General features: G+C 31.1%; 4 protein-coding genes across 4 annotated transcripts; 3 read left to right on the forward strand and 1 right to left on the reverse strand.

Moving 5' to 3' along the window:
* Positions 1-6,950: 6,950 nt before the first annotated feature.
* Phum_PHUM059450 (uncharacterized protein) lies at positions 6,951-11,825 on the forward strand (the record flags this gene model as incomplete). The annotated part of the gene is made up of 10 exons (XM_002423392.1): positions 6,951-7,115; positions 9,419-9,476; positions 10,098-10,232; positions 10,304-10,523; positions 10,604-10,720; positions 10,801-10,895; positions 10,981-11,111; positions 11,208-11,260; positions 11,333-11,595; positions 11,680-11,825. The coding sequence occupies 10 exons, from the start codon at positions 6,951-6,953 to the stop codon at positions 11,823-11,825; spliced, it is 1,383 nt and encodes a 460-aa protein (XP_002423437.1).
* A 3,851-nt stretch (positions 11,826-15,676) lies between these two features.
* On the reverse strand, positions 15,677-16,875 carry Phum_PHUM059460 (uncharacterized protein; the record flags this gene model as incomplete). The annotated part of the gene is made up of 5 exons (XM_002423393.1): positions 15,677-15,822; positions 15,904-16,101; positions 16,180-16,460; positions 16,526-16,767; positions 16,843-16,875. 5 exons carry the CDS (start codon positions 16,873-16,875, stop codon positions 15,677-15,679), a joined length of 900 nt encoding a protein of 299 aa, XP_002423438.1.
* Positions 16,876-17,286: 411 nt separating this feature from the next.
* On the forward strand, positions 17,287-18,107 carry Phum_PHUM059470 (trafficking protein particle complex subunit, putative; the record flags this gene model as incomplete). Its single annotated transcript, XM_002423394.1, has 4 exons — positions 17,287-17,325; positions 17,465-17,659; positions 17,733-17,915; positions 17,988-18,107. The coding sequence occupies 4 exons, from the start codon at positions 17,287-17,289 to the stop codon at positions 18,105-18,107; spliced, it is 537 nt and encodes a 178-aa protein (XP_002423439.1).
* Positions 18,108-18,904: 797 nt separating this feature from the next.
* Positions 18,905-19,604, forward strand: Phum_PHUM059480 (uncharacterized protein; the record flags this gene model as incomplete). Its single annotated transcript, XM_002423395.1, has 3 exons — positions 18,905-19,131; positions 19,226-19,393; positions 19,484-19,604. The coding sequence occupies 3 exons, from the start codon at positions 18,905-18,907 to the stop codon at positions 19,602-19,604; spliced, it is 516 nt and encodes a 171-aa protein (XP_002423440.1).
* Positions 19,605-20,523: the final 919 nt, after the last annotated feature.

A 20,523-nucleotide genomic window follows, 5' to 3' on the forward strand; every position in this document is an offset into this window, starting at 1 on the left:
ATGATTAATGTGACGTCACGATTAATAATACTTTTTCATCCAAGATTATTATTACTACTACTACATCTTGTGTCTTTTTTTTTTTCTCTCTCTCTCTAATCTGTAATTAAAAATTTATATATATATAAAAGAGATTAAAGTTAATACTATGAAATTGTAATAATAATAATAATAATAATAATAATAGGATACGGTTAGAAAAAAAAAAATCATTAATTAGTGAAATTATATTCGAAAAGAATAATATCATATGACCAGTCAAGGAAACATGCTGACCGCGTCGGATACAAAAAACAGCTTCACGATTTTGTCACACGATAATAATATTACTACTACCACCATTTTATAATTTTTTAATCAAGGTTGTCGTGGAATTAGAAAAAAAAAATAATAATTACGATGTGCGGTAACGAGGAACGATGAACGAAAAAGGGGGAAACAAAAAATAAAAAGATTGCGAATGCGGTGGTGGTGGTGGCGAACGGAGAAAATTATCGAAATTTAAATCGATAGATCGATCGATACATCGATGAAGAAAACGATGTCGAAAAAAAAAAAAGAAAGCGAATCGTGGCAATCAATAAGTGATCGCAAAAAAAAAGTACTTAATGAGTTGTTGTTGTTACACGATTGTTGAAGGTTTTTTTTTTTTTTTTACACGGTAATAAAACATTTGTCATTCTTTATTATTATTATTATTATTCCTTCTTTCACTTGTCATTCTTAAAAATCTTTTGTCGTAACGCAAATTTTTTTGCGCTTTCTTTTAGAGAAAAAAAAAACCGTTAAAAATTTTCATTCTTGTACTATAGGTTCGTAATACAAAACGAATCATCTCAAATATTTATTATAACTGCAATAAAATCGATTCGATCGATTGATCATCATCATCATTATCATCATCGTCTTGATCTTTATTATTATTATTATTATTATCATTTGATATTCATAAATTTTTACTACGTGAACATGTGTGAGATGAAAAAATCAAGGAAGTAACTAAAAAAAAAAACTTTTACTCAGAGTAATTTAATTGGAAAAATAATGAGAGAGAAAGAGAAAAAGAGAGAGAGAGAGAAAGGGAAAGAGAGAGAGGCAAGGAGAGAAATTTTTTTTTTGTAATCTTAAAATGGTTCGCCACCATCACCGCCACCGCCACCGCCGCCGCAATTCAAAATCACAATTAGTAGTTTTTTTTACGATTGTGAAAATAAAAATCTCGGGAAAAAATTAATAACAATAAATAGCGAACGATGATGATAATAATAATAATAATGATGATTATCACACGTTACGAAAAAAAGAAAAAAGTAAAAATTTCACTTGAAAAAAAAAAAACGACGATAAATAATTTTTAATTAATTAATTAATTAATTATCATCATCATTATCATAATCGCGTATTCCGATTTTGTATTGTGAAGATTTTTATTATTAATAAGGGAGAAAGAGAGAGAGATAGAGACAAAAAAGAAAATGATTACGTAATTATTACGTAAAATATTTTAATAATTTAAATTTAATAATTAACAATAAAAAAAAAAAGAAAGAGAGAAAGAAAAAAAAATGTAAAAATTACGTAACGGAATAATAATAATAATGATAATTATTATTATTATTATTTTTTCGGTGTTTTAAGGGTGTCAAGGGTGTCAAGGGTGTTTTTTTTGTGTATTTTTTCGTTTCGTTTTGTTTTGTTTTGTTGGCAACGAAGATTTTTTTTTTTTGAAATAATTCTCGCACTACATTTTGATTTGATTTATTTATTTATTTATTAACTTATTAATCATTTATTTGTTTATTTATTTATTTAACAAATAAGGAAAAAGAAAGAAAAAGAAAACTTATTACAAAATTTTTCATTTGTTTAATATTCAACTTAGTAATTGTTTAAAAAAAAATTTTTTTTTTTTTTTAAATATTTATTATTCGATTACGTAATACAAATAATAATAATAATAATAATAATAATAATAAGTTATCAAAAAGGTACAATCGATATACCTGTACATTTCCTACTATTACGTAATTTTTATTTAAATTATTGTTATTATTATTACAACGACTACTACTACTATAATAAATTGTAAAATGTATTAATTCATGATCTCGATCGATTTCCCCCCTCCCTCCTCCCACATTAAATTCATCCTTTTCTCTATTTCTCTCTCTCTCTCTCTCACACACACACATTTTTTCAATGGTGATGACGAAATGCGATGGAGGAAGATTTAAGAAGATATAACATTTTAAAAAAATTTTAAAAAATTAAATAATTTTATTGCGTTTTATTTGCGTGGGGGTGCGTGCGCGTACCCGGTTAGAAAGTGCTTGTGCGCGTGCGCGATAGGCCTTATCAACCTTGATGGATTCAATGCAAGTTTAATTTTTTTTTTTTAAATCTTTTTGTTTAATAAACAAAAAAAAAAAAACTCGAATGAAAATAAATAATTAAATTATTATTAAGTTGGCAACCCTTTTCCACAATAATAATAATAATAATTTATTACAATTACTTAATTAATCAAATAAATTTAAAAGAAGAAGGGAAAAAAATCTGGAATAATAATAAATGATAACAAACTGATAAGAGAGAGAGAGAGAGAGAGAGAAATGGTTATATAATAATTCCGATGAAGATAATAATAAATATTATAACTAAACGATAAATACTGATTATAATAATTATTATTATTATTAATAGTATTACTACGGGTTATACGAGAGTTAGGCATCAATGTTGTTGTTGTTGTTGTAATTGTTAATGAGAAACCATCGTAAAAAAAAAGAAAAACATTTTGATATACGTGTTTTTACATTGAAGTAATAAAAAGAAAGGACTTTTGATAACTCAAGGTCGATCGTGGTTGGTTGAACCACGTACCTTCAAACATCAGTTTACTGTCAGGTTCAGTCGTTGCAAAACTTTTTTTTTTTTTTTTTTAATAAAGTTGTAATCCGACGAAATTAAAAAAGAAAAAAAATTTCAGCCTCTGGTATTTTGTTTTATCATTATCACTTTTTTTGAATAAATCGTGTGACGTCATCGTACGTGGCAACAGAATTTTTTTATTACGATCGATAAAAAAAAATTATTTTTAGTATTTTTTTTTTCTCGTCAGCCGTCACGGTCATTAATTTTATTAATTCCTGATCTTTAACCTCCTTCCCCATAATATTTTCGTTTCCGTCAACCGCGCCCCCCCAACCCCCACCCTTTCCCCTCCATTTACTCCTCCCACCTCCTCTCTCTCTCTCTCTCACCATCGGTAAAGTCTGGAATTTTGAAAAAAAAAAAAATGGTTGCATTCTCGAATACGTGAAATTGTGCCTGACGGGTAAAAAATTTTTTTCAAAAAAAAAAATTATGTAATAAAAATTTATTTATTTACCTGCATAAATAAATAAATAAAATGTTATCACGAAATAATTATTACGTCACGGATTAAGTAAAAAAAAAAAGAAAAGTCGTCTGCTGCTGTCGAACGAATAATTTTTTTTTTGAAACGAACTCAAGGAAAAAAAAAATCGAGTAAAAAAATTTTTTTAAAATAAAAATCCATCGACCGTGGAAACTAATAACAATATTATTAATAATAATAATAATAATTTTACGGTTAAAATTCCAGAATGATTCCAGAATTTAAAGACCCGTTTTATACGTTCACGGTAGCGTTTTATGATTATGATGATACGTGTTTGAACGTAAAAAAAATTGTTTTTTTATGGGTGGTTCGCTTTAACCTTCGGTTTAGCGTAAAGAATTAAACAAACAAACGAACAAACAACAACAACAAAAACATTCGTGTGTTCGGTTCCTTAACCTTCAATCGTACGAAAACAATAAGGAAAGAAATGTTTTTTTGTTTTTGTTTTAAAAATCAGCGCTCTTCCCCTACTCTCCCCTCTTTCCCAGCGTGTTCCTCCTCCTCCTCCCCACCCCCCTTTTCCAGAACCTCGTTGCAGTTTTTGTGCATTCAGTAGTTAATGATAACTTTTTCAATTGGAATTTTTTTTTTTGTTTTTTGGGTTAAAAATGGAAGATAACATAGAACAAGGTAGGCGTAAGACTTGACACGTTCATTTTTACTTTTTTGGTTTTGGTTTTGATTTTTGTCGAAATCCCTTTCGAATTTTAAAAATGATAATAATAATGATAATAATAATGATAATAATAATAATGATAATAATAATAATGATATTTATCGTAATGATTTCGAAATGTTACGAATCGGTTCGTTCGTTACTCCTTGATTAACGGATTAAAACATTCTAATATTTTTTTTTTTAATCAGGACAAACGTTCGCTTTTTACCGTTCGATAGAAAGAACGAAACAACCGAAATTAATAATAATAATAATGATAATAATTCTTTAATTACGTCATACTTAATAAAATTATTATTATTATTATTATTAAATCATTGAGAAAAAAATTTTAAATCGGGTTAATTATTATTAATATTTATTGTTTTTTTTTTTGTAAAAGTAAACGTGGAACGAGAATTGTATATTTATAATAATTGATTGGCGCCACGAATTTAAAAAAAAATAAAAAATAATAATAATCGGAAAATAACCTTCCGGCCATTTTTTGTTTTTTTATTTATTTGATTATTATTATTATATCCTACGGGTTATCATTCGGGATTAATTACAAAATTTGTTTTTCCCGCCATTTTTTCCCGCGCTGTCGTCCGTAAGATCAATTAAATTTAAAAAATCGAAACGATCTCTCTCGTTTTATTATAAAAAAAAAAAATTTTTTTTTGTGGAAGGTCGTTTGTTGTTGCCGTTGTTGTTGTCGTCGTCGTCGTCGTTTAGCTTTAAAAAAAAAAATTATTTACGAAGTTGTTTTCTATGCAAACGACTTTTTTTTTTGTATTCATCTTACAAAATAAAATTAAATAAATAAATTGAATAAGGTAACGTGGGGTAAGTGCGCGTGACGGAGCGCGTGACATCATCATCCGGTTCCTCCTCATATTTTATATTCCGGTCAAAAAAAAAAAAATTTTCTTTTTTGTACAAGGTTTCATATTATCATCATCATCATCGTAACAATCGTAAACGATGATGATGATGATGATTCTTTAAAGAAAAACAATTTTATTTAACCTTGAATACGACGTGTGGAATCGTTGATTGTTGTTTGTTATCATGACTCTACGTAGTAGTGGTGGTGGTGGTGGTAGGAGTAATGGTAGCCATGTCGACCGACCCTCAACAACTAAAGGACAAAAAGGAAGAAGAAAAAGAAAAATGATTTCGGTTTTACCATTTCCTTTTTTTTTTAATTTGAATTACGACAAAGGAAAAGTACCGTCAAATAATAATAATAAAATTTCTCATGAGTTTTTTTTTAAAAAAAAACCTTGTTTACCTTTTACAACCTTGCGAACCTGATTCAAACTATCCGAGAATCGACAAGAATGTCATGTCAAGGTCTTATATAAGTCCAGTGATTGTTAAAAATAGAATTTCTTTTTTTTTTCAATGTAAAATTTTTTTTTTTATTTGTCGAATGAAAGGATTATTATTATTATTATTATTATTATTATTATTATTATTATTATTATTATTATTATTATTATCAAACGTTATCATTATTCTTCTTTTGATTAGAGAGATTAACATGTGGGAAACATGGCCGATAAAATCAATCGATTACGAAAACCCAAATTTTTCAGGTATGCGATTATGCTTGTTCGTCATTAATCGATTTTAAAAATTAAAAAAATTTTTTATATCGTCTGCTACGGACTGATTTGATTTGAATCGTTGAAAAAAAAGGAAAGACCTTGTATCAAAATTTGGCGCCATTTTTAACACGCCATCGATCAACCGCGTAAAAGTCGTGACGTCATCGTAAAAATCCCGTTGGATTTGGAAAGAAAGAGAAAGAAGAAGGTGAACGAGAAATCCGAATAGAAAAACTCGATACGAAGACGAAAAAACAAAAAAAATTTGCTACAGAACAGCAATTTTGCTACGACAAAAACGATCCTCAAAAACGTTACGTCATCACGCGGAACAAAATACGATCGATCATCGATTTTAATAGAACAATTTAAAATTAATAATTAGTGATTACGTCACTTCCGGTTTATTATTAAAATCTATTCTCTTTTATAAAAAAAAAAAAAAAAATTTTTTTAACAAAAACCGATTTCGGCATACGAAAAAAATTACAATCCACTATTATGTTACGTTATTATCATTATCATCATTATTATTATTATTATTAATTTAAAGAGTGATTAAATGTTTTATAGCGAAACCACGTTAAAACGTGCGTGGAAAAAAAAAAAAAAAGAATTTCAAAATTTTTTTCTTTTTTTTTTCCTCCTTACTTTCGTTCTTAATAAACGTAAACGGGAGCAAATTTTATTATTATTATTATCATCATCATCATTATCATTCGATATGATCCAGCATGCGACGAATAAAATGTCATAAAATCACGAAAACAATTTTTTTTTTTTTTATCTTCGTCGCGTAATAATAATAATAATAATAATAATAATAATAATAATGATTTCAATGACCGTTAATAATAATAATAATAAAGACTCGTTCATCCACTTTCACTTTTTTTTTCTCTTAAACCGTAGCAAAAGTAAGAATTGATAATAATAATAATAAAAACTCGAAACGTTTTTTTAAAAAAAAAAAATTTTTTGTTTTGTGTTTTGTGTTTGTTGAACTTATTATGTTTTGCGTAATGTTTTTTTTTTAAACAGCTCTTCCTCTCTCCCCCTTTTCCCCTCCCTCCCCACATCTCAACAAACGGCAAATATTATTATTATTATCATAACAATTAAAAACGAGAGGTTAATTAAATACAATCGTAAGAAAATGTTTCAACAACAGCAAAAAATTTAAAAAAAAAAAAAAATTTTGATTGTTGTTATTATCATTATTATTTTTTCAGGTATCGAAAAGGACATGATGAAAGGTTGGTTCGACGCTTTTCGAAACGATGGAGGTCCAACATTGTATTCATATAGCAACAGGACTCCGGTTACGGGAGATGTTAACACAATATCAATAATTCTAGTCTTTACAACACTTTTGGTCGCTTTCCTCGTTATATTTCCGGGTATAAGAAAAGAGGTTGGTCAATTATTATCATTATCATTACCATTATCATTATTATTATTATTTATAGACTATTAAAATAAGCTATAGTGAGCTTATTATACCTCTTTAAACTAATTTTTATTAATTGATTGATTATAGTTTTCAATTTGTGATTCCCTCATTAAAAAATTATTATTATTATCATTACTTTTTATATACCGTAATTATCATCATCATCATCGTCGTCGTCGTCGTCGACGCCATATTGGAAAACTCTTATTGTTTATTTATTACTAACTATTTATTATAAAAAAAAAACTTTCAGACACGAAATTTTTTTTTCTCTCATTCGTACAATTGAAATTCGTTTTTAAGCAATTTGTGATATTTGAAATCGTGATAATAATAATAATAATAATAATAATAATAATAATTATGACGATAACAAAAACCACCGCCTTCTAAAATCCTTATTTTTTTTTTTGGAAACCTCGGTAAAAAATTATTTAATTTATTAATGTTTGTTTTTATGTGAAAATGACTCGTCAATTAAAAATTTACGAGTATGAAAATTTTAAAGAAAGAAAATTAAATAACCAGCAGTCGTGCCAACATTACGTAAAAAAAAAAAAAATTTTTCATTAACGATTTTAAGGTCGAAAAACATGAAAAAAAAAATTTGCAAAAACTAAAACTAAAACTAATTATAACGAATTGAAATTAAACGTGATCGCCTTGAACGTGTAAGAAGAAAGAAAGAAAGAAAGAAAGAAAAAAATTAATCTGAATACCCGAAACCTTTTCTTTTTTTAATCTCGTAGAGAAGAGATGACGAGGGGGAGGGGGAGGGGTAAGAAGAAGGTTAGTAGTAATTAATTATAATCGATTCGATATACGATAAAAATTTCGATATATCGAAATCCTTTTTTCTTTTTCTTTTACATTAATTATTTTAATGATATTCATTCCCAAACGTTAAAAATAGAAAAAAAAAAGGTGTGGAACAAAGGAAAAAAAATTTTCCTTTCCAGTTCGATTTGGCTGGAACAAACAAACAAACGAACGAACAAACAAATATTGTTGAAATGAAGCCAAAAATATTTTTTTTTATCAGGTATAAAAAAATGTTAAAATCATTGCCAAGATTTTTTTTTTTTGATAAAATTTATTATCAGTGGGAGAGAAAGAAAAAACAAAAATTACCTTTTCACAGGTGCGGCTTTTCATCTTTCTCTCCCCTCCCCCTCCCCTCCCCCTCCACTCACACAACCCCTCCAAAGGCCCGAAAAATCAAAATTTTTTATATCACGTGATTTTATATATTAAAAAAAACGTATTTTCCCAAAATGTTGCGCGCTCGGAAAAATGGAAATTTTATTATTATTATTATTATTATTATTAAAGAACCGGTCCTGATTGTTTTTTTTATCTTTTTACCTCTTTGATAAGGTAGCCGGATGTTAAACAACACACGCACGATGCACACGCACACGCACACACGCCTTGAAATTTTACCTGGGCTTTATATTATCGCAAAAACAAAATGGCGTACTTGACGCTTTTGTTTCATTGTGAATAATTTTTTTATTTAAAAGGAAACAAAAATATATTTGCACCCGTGAGTATTTTAAACACACGCGCACGCCCCCGCGTCGCGAACGTGTCAGAAGAATGCAAAATAAAAACAAAAGAAAATCTCTATCATTACGTATTTACGTGAAAGAAAGTTTAAAAAACTTTTTTTTTCATATTGTGTGTCAGGTATGAAAGAATCGGTTATGAAAGGTCACACGCACACGCACCCACACATGCCACTAAACACGCGGGCGGATGCGGCGGGGGAGGGGAGGGAGGAGGGTTCCCCCTCCGAATTGAAAAATTTTTTTATTTTTTTTAAATTTGCAATTAAATTTGATTTAACCTTATTGAAATTTCATTTTTTTTTTTTTTTTTTGTTTGTTACCTTTGAGAATGAGAAAATTTTTATGATTCAATCGTTGTTTGTTTGTTGTTGTTGACCTTTTAGCCTGAGAAAAACTTTCCCCGATGAGTAAAACAACAAAGTTCGGGGGGAGTCACGTAACGCGTTCAAAATTTAAAAAATCTTCGGCATTTGTTTGTTTCAAGAGGGGGCTATTAGATTTCCTGCCGCCACGACAAATAAATAAATTTTGTTGTTTTTTTTCGCACCTTAATTTCGTGCCTGAAAATAACTGGTTCGAAAATAAAAATTTGAATTGTGATACAAATAATAATAATGACGATGACGATGATTATGATGATGATGATAACAGCAATGGAAAAATCATTAAATTGTTTTTTTTTGTTTGTTCTAGAGATTTACGACTTTTCTCAGTGTCATACTTAGTCTTTATATTGGAACTGTTATATTAGGTGAGTTTAAATAATAATAATAATAATAATAATAATAATAATAGTAATAATAATAATGATAATGGTAATAATGATAATAATAGTGTTTAAATTATTTGACCTCTGGTAAGATTCGTCAATTAAAAATGTAAGTCACGATTTGTTTTTTTTTTTTAATGGTCACGCGTAGGATTTTTTTTTTTTTTTTAATATTAAATAACTCGTGGATTCCTTTGTTCAAAGGAAAAAAAAAGAAACGATTTTATTAAAAATAAATAAAAAATTTTCAGAGACCTTTGAATAAGGAAACCGTTTTTTGCCTGTCGCCAAAGAAAAATCCGCCATTTTTTTTTTTTTAAATTAATTTTTCGCAACGTTAAAAAATCGAAACCATTTTATTATTATTATTATTAGTTAAAACAATCGACCACGCCTAAAAAATTTCACTTTGTTCAAACAAACAAAAACAAAAAAACAAACAGGGAAGGAAAAAGAAAAAAAATTAGAAATTAAAAAAAAAATTTAAATAAATACAAACAACCGAACAAACGAACAAACAAACATTGATTACGTTACGTAATAACGGAGAGAATAAGAAAAAAAAATTATGTAACGAAAACGAAATTTTTTTTTTTTTCAAAGTTGCCAACAATGGTTCATCTTGGCACGTTGGAGTCATTAAAATAGTGAGTACGTATCGAGCCTATTCTCCAGATCGTTTACATGCCGAACTTGGAGCCTACATAGGACTCGATCACGTTAACGTAACATTAAAAGGTAAATAAACAAAAAAACAATCGTTTACAACAATAATAATGATGATAATAATAATAATAATAACGTTTTAGCTTTGCCTGGTGTAAATAGGACAGCAGAAGACATTGATTTCAACGAAAGATTTCAATGGATCGGCTCCCATGAAATGGGTACGTCGTATAAGCAAAGTTTAAAAAAAGGTTTACCCTTTCCCATACTCACGGTTGCAGAATATTTGAGTCAATGTCAGGAAGGTTTTAATTGGGGGGCACATTATAGAGCAGCCGGGTATTATGCGAGCGTAACTCTTTGGTAAATTAATAAACCTTTTATACCGTTTGTCGTAATGATGACGTCAAAAGTTTTTTTCATTTTGAATCATTCCTTTCCAGGGCTTCTTTTGCTTCTTGGCTCATGATGAACCTTCTTTTGATTGTCGTACCACGTTATGGAGCCTATGCAATGACGACAACCGGAACGTTAATGCTTTTAAGCGATTTTTTATATTGGTAAATTTTCAAAAAAATGAACAACAAAAAAAAGCGTCTTCCGCTGCTACCGTTGGTTAAAAAAATTTTCTTTTTTTCAGGTACATGATTCCTCCTCATGAATTAGTCGTGCGTTTAGAAGAATCAGTATTAAATTTTCATTTTGGAAAAAGTTTTTATTTAGTTTTATATTCAGGTACATTTGTTTTTTTTTTTTTTAATTTGTTCCCACGGGAATGAAAAAAAAATCACCCTGAATTTTTTTTTTCTGTTGTGTCCAGGAATTTTATGTTTAATAGTCGGACTGATAATAACAACGATCGATACGATATTTCCACATAAATTTACAACAATGTTAGAAGTCGATTACGATACTCCATACGATCGACACATAATTATAGAAGATAGTCAAGTATCGAAAACGAAAAAAAAAGAAAATTTCAAAAGCGAACAACAGCAGCAGCAACAACAGCAACAACAACAACAGCAGCAACAACGACAACGACAGGAAGAAGAAGAAGAACGGGGTTCCGTTACCGGTTTCGGAAATAAAATTTTAAGGTAGGCAGAAAAACAAAATTTTCCCTGAAAATGAAAATTTGGAAAATTCTAAAATTTGAGGTTTTTTTAAAGGAGGTTGTCGAAACGAGGACAATTAGACGGTGTTGGAAATGAAGCATTCGAAATGGATCCACCAAAATCACCCTGGAGGTATCCGTTCAGGCACACGGCATTTCCAGAATTTAACGATGATACGAGAGGTCAAACAAGAGACAACAATTCTTCTGATAACGGACCCGTTAAAAGTCACATAAATACGTCATCGAGACCTCCGCCATTAAGGATTTCAAAATATCCTTTTAATCGGCAAATTTCTGTCGATTCTCAAGATAGCGGTAAAATCGATACACAATTTTTCTTTTTTCTATTACAATTCATTTCCGGTTTAAATTAATAAATAAATTAATTAATTTTTCTAGATCATTCGACGTCGAGTTTCGGTCTTTCTTTTCTTAGTAAAATAAGAGATAGTCAAAGAGTTCCACAAAGTCCTTTGGCATCTGAACCAACAGCTGGAATTCACGAATCACGTAGATCAATAAATCAAAAATCTGACGTTTGGTGATATTCGTTTCCGCCATTTTTTTTTTTATTTTAAAAAAAAAAAAAAACCTTTTTAATTTGTTCCTAAATGTGAATTTTCGGTATTTTTTTTGTCGTTTTCGGTTAAAATTAAATTTGTTACGTTTGTAAATTTTCTTTTTTTTTCTTGGCTGACTGAAAATAAAAAATGTTTTTTTTATTTTATTTTTCCGTTTGATTTTCTTTTCATTCTTTTTTTCCTTTTTTTCCTTGGAAAATAAAAAACATAACCTTTTTTTATTTTTATTTTTTTTTTTTTTTAACCCAGGAGAAATGCGAGTTACGCACAACTCCTCCGAAGAGGAAGTGTGGGGCTCGGTTTGGATTGAAAAGATAGCCTAGCCGGGGACCCATACCCACTAAAACTCCTGGGCATGTCGCAATAGCATGACCTGTATGGAAAGGGGGGGAGACGTTCGTGGGAGTATAACCTACATTTCAGTCTCCCCTCTCCGGTAGGTCAGAACGTTAGCCGTTCCACATGATCACTTATGGGGAGATCCGCCCAAATCTTCGTTTCGTCTCCACGTCGAAGATGAGAACGCATCTCCCGGGAACGTTCGGCAGTCCCTTTCGGAAGGTCCTCCGGTCCCTCGCCGTGGGGAATTGGATGGGAAACGCGCCTGTCTCCTGAGGATACGATCGGGGCTTGGAATTGAGACTTACCGTCGTCGCCTGAAAAGGGCGAAAGATTAAAGTTAAGTGTTAGTTGATCACATCCTCCCTAACGGTATGGGGAATAGAAAAAGTTGGACAGAAAAGGAATCGACCGGGGTCGCCGACCCTCGAGAAGAGAGAAAAGAAGTTTGGGTGTGTGTGTTTTCACGGCGACAACGGGTTCGCACCCGCCACCGTCGTGCCCTCACTCTCACCTTTACGGAGACGATCGCGACCTGCCACGTCGCTCGCGCTTCCGTCGCAGGAAACGCGAGTTTCCGGAACAGAACGCCCCGGACGGGTTCGCTTCTCCCGGCCGGCCCGCCCGATCCCTTCACCTACACGTCCCTGCCGCTGCTACCACAACAAGAGAAAGACCGATGACATGAAACTGTAAACAGGAACATTAATTCCCGTTCCCCCTCCCCCCGACGATCTCCCGACGCCCCATAATCCGCCACGACCCGGACCGCCGCGAATAACGCCTACGCACCAAAGCCGGGACGAACCTTTCCCCGACGTAATCGAACAAGAGATCCGGAACCCGATTCGAAGTACCGGGACGAATCCTTTCCTCTCTCGTGCCTCGGGAGACAATTCCGACCTGCCGCACCGTTCCCGCCTCCTCCGCGGGAAAAGCGAACGTCCAGACCCGGACGACCCGAACGGGGCGCGACTCCCACCCGACTCGCTGACTCCTTCTGTTTCGCGTTCCCGCCACCATCCGTGTTGGAAGATTCCAAAGATTTGCACCTGAAATGAGATAGCGTTAATCCCCGTTCTTTCCCCGACGATCCCGAGACGACCCGAAAGTTTGCCACGCTAACGCACCGAAGCCGGGACGAACCTTCCCCCGACGTAATCGAGCAAGAGATCCGGAGCCCGACTCGAATCATTTCCTCCCTCGTGCCTCGGGAGACGGTTCAGACCTGCCACATCGCTCCCGCCTCCTCCGCAGATACGAAATGAGCTTCCGGAGGCGGTGAGAAGTTCCGAAGTATCGGACCCGACGAAACATCCCCCGCAGTCCATCCGCGTTCCGTCCCTGCCACCGTCCGATTGACTCTTGCAGTCCGAAGTGCGAGAATCCGACCGGTGCGGCCTCCGACGTCGTCGTCATTCGCCGGAGCCGTCTTTGTCGCGGTCTTCATCCCTTTACGCCCCTTCTTTCTGCCGTTGGAGTGAATCGCACGCACTGTCCTTAAACTCTGAACCACTCCCGAGGATGACGAGTTTCCGGAGACGAGTCCACCCCGCTCAAGAAGATCTTCCCGTCGTCCTTCGGCCCGCATCCCCGTTTTCCCGGAGTAGGATGATGTACCCTGAAAGAAAAGTGCCGAGTTTTTCCCCCGGAAGGTACAGGTCTGACTCTTTGTCTGCGATCGGAGAAAACGGCTCTCAACCGAAAAAAGAAAGAAAACATAACCTTGACTTTACGTAATCAATAAATTCTCATTATCTTTCCAAAATTCAATTATTTTTCATAAAAATAATAATAATGACAATGGAAAATCAATAATGTATAAAACACGCGATTAAAAAGAAAAAAAATTTTTTTTTTTTTCTTCGAACAACTAATTAATATTAAATTATTATTATTATTATTATCGGGGGGGCATTTTTAAAATTTTTTATTCTTAGAATTTTTACAACACGACGCGACAGGAAAAATTTTCCTTTCAAATTAATTAATCATTTTACACAAGTAATTTATGCGTTTCCGTTATCTATCATCATCATTATCATAATCATTTTTTTTAATAACCCAGGAGAAAAGCATTTTACACACTGAACCCCTAGGGAATCGGTGTGGGAATCGATGTGTGGAAAAACTAAAGCCTAACGGGGGGCTCTGTATGAAGAGGGGAGGAAGTTAGTGGGAGTTTTACCTACTTTTCAATAGTCCCTCTTCGGTAGAAGAGCCACCGATTACTATTGGGTGATTCGCCCTCGTCCTCATCATCCACGTCACCTTGAAGATGAAGACGCACCCCCAGGGCGATTAGCAGTTTCTTTTGACTGGCACACGCCAATAGAAATCGGATGGGAAGCTCGCTTGCTTCCTGAGAATGCGATCGAGAGCGAAGAACAAACTTCATTACCTCCCTAACTAGGGAAAAGAGAAGTGTTCGTTAATTAATCGCATCCTCTCCTAATGGTTATAAGGGTTTGATAGAAATACAAGTGAAGGGATCGACCGGGGTTGTCGGTCCCCCAAGAAAATTAAAAATAAGATGACTGTACTGCTCGTAGTGCCGTCAAAAGCTATCCTCATGCGTTCGCAACTTCGCTTGCGAATCGCAGTATTCCCCTCTTGTCCATCCCGATTTGGGTCTGTTTCTTCGTTTTGGCCGAAAGGAACCGAACCCGATGATTACGTTGTGGGATCCCCAAAGATATTCGGTTCCTGCTACCGGGATATCCTCGCTTATCGTATAAAAAAGCGCGAGTCATCCGACCTGAGACCCCCAAACCAGAACCACTCTACTTGGATCCGGCCTCCAAGTGACTGGATTACAGGAGTACGTCACTACTCCCGCCATTATCATCATCATCATAATTTAACCTTTTCAATGGTGACCCCGGTTTAATTTGATTCATCCATATACGATACACAATCCATTTTTTTTTTTTTTACACAGAACGTTTATTAATTACAACAATTCCATAAATATTTTTATTTTTATCTTTTTTCAAGGGTAAAAAAATTTAAATTTTTTAAATGTTTCAATAATTGAGGAGGAAAGGAGGGGAAAGAAGAGGAAGAGGAGGAGGAGGACGATGACGTATATGAGCGCAAAAAAAAGAAAAAACATTAAATATACAGTATAAAAGCAATTTTTATTTTTAAATAAATATATATATATATATAATGTATATAATACAGAGAAAAAATTAATTAATACTTAAATATGAAATAATCATTATTATTATTTCTTTTGTTTTTTTAAAGCTTTGTTAGTGAGGTTTTTTTTTTTTTTGTTTTTTTTTTTTTACTCCTTTTAGAGAATAAATCACTCGTGTAAAAAACGCAAATTTAATTTTTTTTTTTTTTTTAATAAGCATTTGTTTGTTTACTGCATCATTATAAAAGATAAAAAAAAAAAAAAATCAATGAGAGAAAGAGAGAGAGAAAGAGGTTGTATATAGCACGTGATTAAGTTTTCTTTTTCTTTTTTACATTTCTTCTCCTGTGTTTATCAAATGCAGAGCTTTTTCAAGGTTTGTTCTTGCTGTTGTCATGTCGTCATATGTAAGAGCACTTGCAGCCCATTTACAATATTTTTGAGCTTTTATTATTTGATCTGGAGTTAATTGCACACCTGAGTAAAAACAACAAGCAAATTTGTTATATATTATGTAATAAATAAAGTTAATTATAATAATAATAATAATGGAAATACCTGTGGTTGGGCTGACTTTTTTAGTTAACGATTCAGCAGCTTCAGGTTTAGTAAAATCCAATATTTCAGATGGGCTAAGCGGTTTAGATTTCGGTTTTTCCTCTTCTTCTTCTTCTTTTTCTTTGTCAGGTGTCGATGGAGGTTTGGGAATTATTATATTTTGAAATCCAGAATTCCCAGGTACAGGATATGGCAAACCTGATAATTAAATCCCATTAAAAATTCAAACGATTTGATAATTTTTTTTCTGAAAAATATAAAAGAGATTAATAATACCTGAAGATCCAGCACCTGAATTATCTGTCGGAGAAGGAGGTATCGGGTATTGAGGTTTCGGAGGATCAACATTCGATGATGATGATGATGGTTCATCAAAATTTTCATCATCGTTCAATGGTCCAGGTATTGGAGTTTCACCATTTTTAAGGCAATTGTGAATGTAAGCTGCTTTCCATTTAGCATATTTTCTATTTTGTATAACATCTTCTGTGAGTTCGCCAAACAAATCCAAAACATCATAAATCATTCCTGATGTGTAAAATGCTTTGACAACATTTCTAAAAATCATTTCTCGAATCAAATAAATGATAAAATGATAATTAACGGTATGACATTTAATTACTTGTTAAAATTAGCTGCTCTGTCTTGCGAATCAGCCCATAGAAATAATTTCAATGCATAATTTTCTAAATGCACTTGAGCTGGAATATCCTGAATTACAGCTTCATTGTTCTGTTGTTCTGTTTTAGTCTTCTCAAGCCAATCCATAAGAGCAACAAATAATTTTTTACCTTCAGGTGATGAACTACCCATTTTAAGACCACGTTCGAGGGCGTAAACTCGACCTGAATATAACGAAAAAACCTTCAGGTATTCTATTGGTTGTAATGTCATTTAGTGAGGAAACAAGAAAAGAAAAAGAAAAAAAGAAAAACTTACACCAATAAGCAACAACAATATCTCTTGCATCATGTTCTGATGCTGTTCTTAAATAATGTTGAATATCTTTTAAATAAGACGGACAAGGAGGCAAATCGACTGTAGGCATTTTTACTTATTATTATTATTATTATATTAATTTAAAAGCATCACAAATTATAACTGAACAAAAAAAATAAAAAATTATTTAGATCATTAAATGTTACCATTAAAATATAATTAAAGGAAAAAAAAAAATAATAAAGTGTCACCAGTGAGATATTAATATAAAACCATTGATTACGACAATTTGTCGACACAATATTATATATTATCCGTCATTGATTTCTTTACAGTATTCGAGAGTAAGAAAAAAATTTTCTTACTTTCATAAATTATATTTATTTCATTTTTTTTTATATATATTTAAATCCATTATCGTTTTTGAAAAATTTAAATATAAATATGTCTCGTCAAGCCAGTAGATTGGATCAAAAAAAAGTTGTAAGTTAATTTTAACCTGGTTAGGTTATGTGTGTGAAAAACGTATAAAGCAAATAAAAAAATATAATATTTTTATTATCATTATCGTATTATTAATATTATAAATGAAAATTTTTACATTAAAATTATCGTTTTACAGAATTCTGAACTTTTTACATTAACCTATGGAACATTAGTCACACAATTATTAAGAGATTATGAAAATGTCGAAGATGTAAACAAACAACTTGAAAGAATGGGTTACAATATTGGTGTTAGATTAATTGAAGATTTTCTTGCGAGAACATCGTCTGGACGGTGTACGGATTTTAAAGAAACTGCTGAAAAAATTCAAGTAAATTTTAACAACGTAACAATTTTTTTTCAATGATAAATCCACTTGGCTTCATTAAAATGTATATTTTCAGATGGGATTTAAAATGTTTTTGGGTATATCACCAAACATAACAAATTGGAGTCCAGCTGGAGATGAATTTTCATTGATATTCGATTCGAATCCTTTAATTGAATTTGTCGAATTACCAGATAATTTTATGCAATTGAAATATTCAAATATTTTACCCGGTGTTTTACGTGGAGCTTGCGAAATGGTTTTTATCATTCACTTTAAATTTAAATGTGTAATGTAAAATATTATTATTATTATCATTACTTTTTTGTAGGTTCAAATGGAAATAAGTTCTTGGTTTGTACAAGATCAATTAAAGGGAGATAATTGTACAGAATTAAGAGTTAAATTTATAAAAAGACTGGAAGATGCCATACCAGCTGGAGAAGATTAATTTCTCTCTTTTTTGAAATATGTCAAAGGAAGACATTCCAGAAACGAAAACAAAATCTAATGCATGTGTTTGTATGCTTACGATAAGAGGATAACTATCATGTGATAATGCATCATTCGATTCCAACAGTAAAAAAGAAATGCTGAATGTCGAATATTCTTCTGCTAATATTTACACTTTAGAATGAGTTCAACATGTAAATAACGACAGAATCGAAAATCATTTATATATATGTTAGAAATTTAAGTTCTAAATAATTTATATAATTTCTTATATTATAATAATAATGATAATATGTAATAATTTTGTATTAATTATATATCGTACAAAATAAAAATAAATAAATCGATACTCGAATCGTTTAAAAATCGAATCGAAAAAAAACAATTCTCGATTGCGAGGGAATGAGAAAACGAGAAACCGTTTTTGTTTTGATTGTCTATGGTTGGAAACGTGATTGTTGTCTATGGTCGTTTATCGTTCAGTTAAGGCCGTTTGTTATGAGGGTTTTTTTTAAGTAACCAACCAATAGTTATTAAGAAATAATAATAATAATAAAATATGTTGAATTTTAAATTTATAATAAGAGATTTTAAAGTATTGAGTTCGACATTTAATTTATTATTTATATACATATTATTAGAATTAATATCAACAACGATAGAATGTTTCAGTAAGTTTTTTTTTGTTATCATAATTAATTTTGATAATGTTGTTATTATTATTAATTACGTGCTTGACCTTGGAATTAATTTTTTTTTAAATTTCCAGGTAATAATTTAAATACGTTAGACGGTATGCCTGTTTACGACATACCTAGAACGGATATTTTTTTCGAAATAATAGAACCTAAAGAATTAGCATACACTTATAAAATTCATCCAGCTCAAGATTTTGGTACAACATTTAACGAAACGTTTTCTGTTAAAAACGTACCTCTCGTACCTACTGATCCGCCACACGCATGTGATAAAATATTAAATTCTGCCAAATTGTATAAAAATGTCGCTTTAGTCGAAAGAGGGTAATTTTTTTTACTAATTGAAATATTTGTAATTGCAATTGAATATCATTTGTAAAAGACGAATTCTTTTTTTTCTTTTTGGGTCATAATGCAGAGAGTGTAGTTTTTTATCGAAAAGTATTAATGTTGAAAAAGCAGGTGCGCTTGCAATTATTGTATCAGATCATGATAAAGATAATGATGAATTATACATTGAAATGATTGATGATAATACATTGAGACCTGTTAACATACCTGCCGGATTTCTATTAGGAAAAAATGGGTAATTATATGAGACAAAATAATTATGTTTAAGAAAACGAATAACCTAACTTGTTTCCACTATTCATAATCTTTCTCAATTTTTTTTCAGGCACATAATAAAATCAACATTAAAGAGATTAAATCTCAATCATGCATTAATTAATTTACCAGTTAACGTTAGTCATCTCCCATTAAATAAATTTAATCAACCTCCATGGGTCGGATGGTAACATTCTGTGATTTATTATTACTATTATTATTATGTTAACTAATCATAATCTAGTCAAAAACATTTTGTACCTTAGTATTAAATTTATAAAAATCATAATTATCATCATTATTAACACAATCGATCAATAAGTATTTGAATAAAAAAATTTTTTTTAAATTTTTTTTTATACGTTTATCAAATATTAAGTACTATTATTATTATTATTATTATTATTATTATTATTAATAACTAATTAAAAACTAAAAATTTATTATCATTCATTAACAGACATTATTAATAATTAATTAATTTTTTTTTTTTTTTACATGCTTTAAAAAGGGGCCTAAATCTCAACCATTTTTTATTATTACTCGTAATAATTGTAATAATAATAATAATAAGTAAAGAAGTAATAAATTATTAATTTTATAAAAATTATTATTATTATTATTATTATTATTATTATTTATAACCGGAATCCTTTTTTATATAATTCCTGAAAACTTTTTGCGTCGTCGGGAAAGAAACGAAAATAATTTAGTTAAAAAAAAAAAGGAGGAAACGGAAATGATTGTAAAAGAAAAAAAAGGGAAATCACGTGACCGTTTAAAATAATCGAATTAAAAGAAAAGAAAATTAAAAAATTAATTATTTACGGTAGAAAAATTACGTTTCTTAGCCCTTACCACATACACACAAAGCGTATATCCTTTCCTTCCTTCCTCCCCTCATCCTCACCCCCTACCCCCTTCTCCTCTACCCTTTTAATGATTTTATTGAAGAAATAATTATAGATTACCAAGGCAACTAATAATACTTATTGGAAAAGTAAAAACAAATTTTCCGATTTTTTTTTTTTTTTTGTTTTCCCCTTTTTCCTTTTTTCCCGTTTTGATTTTTCAGTTTGGTTAATGTTTTTATGGGGGTGAGAAAGAAAG

Source organism: Pediculus humanus, genomic scaffold (genome assembly GCF_000006295.1).
Source record: "Pediculus humanus corporis 1103172107408 genomic scaffold, whole genome shotgun sequence".
Lineage (NCBI taxonomy): Eukaryota > Metazoa > Arthropoda > Insecta > Psocodea > Pediculidae > Pediculus > Pediculus humanus.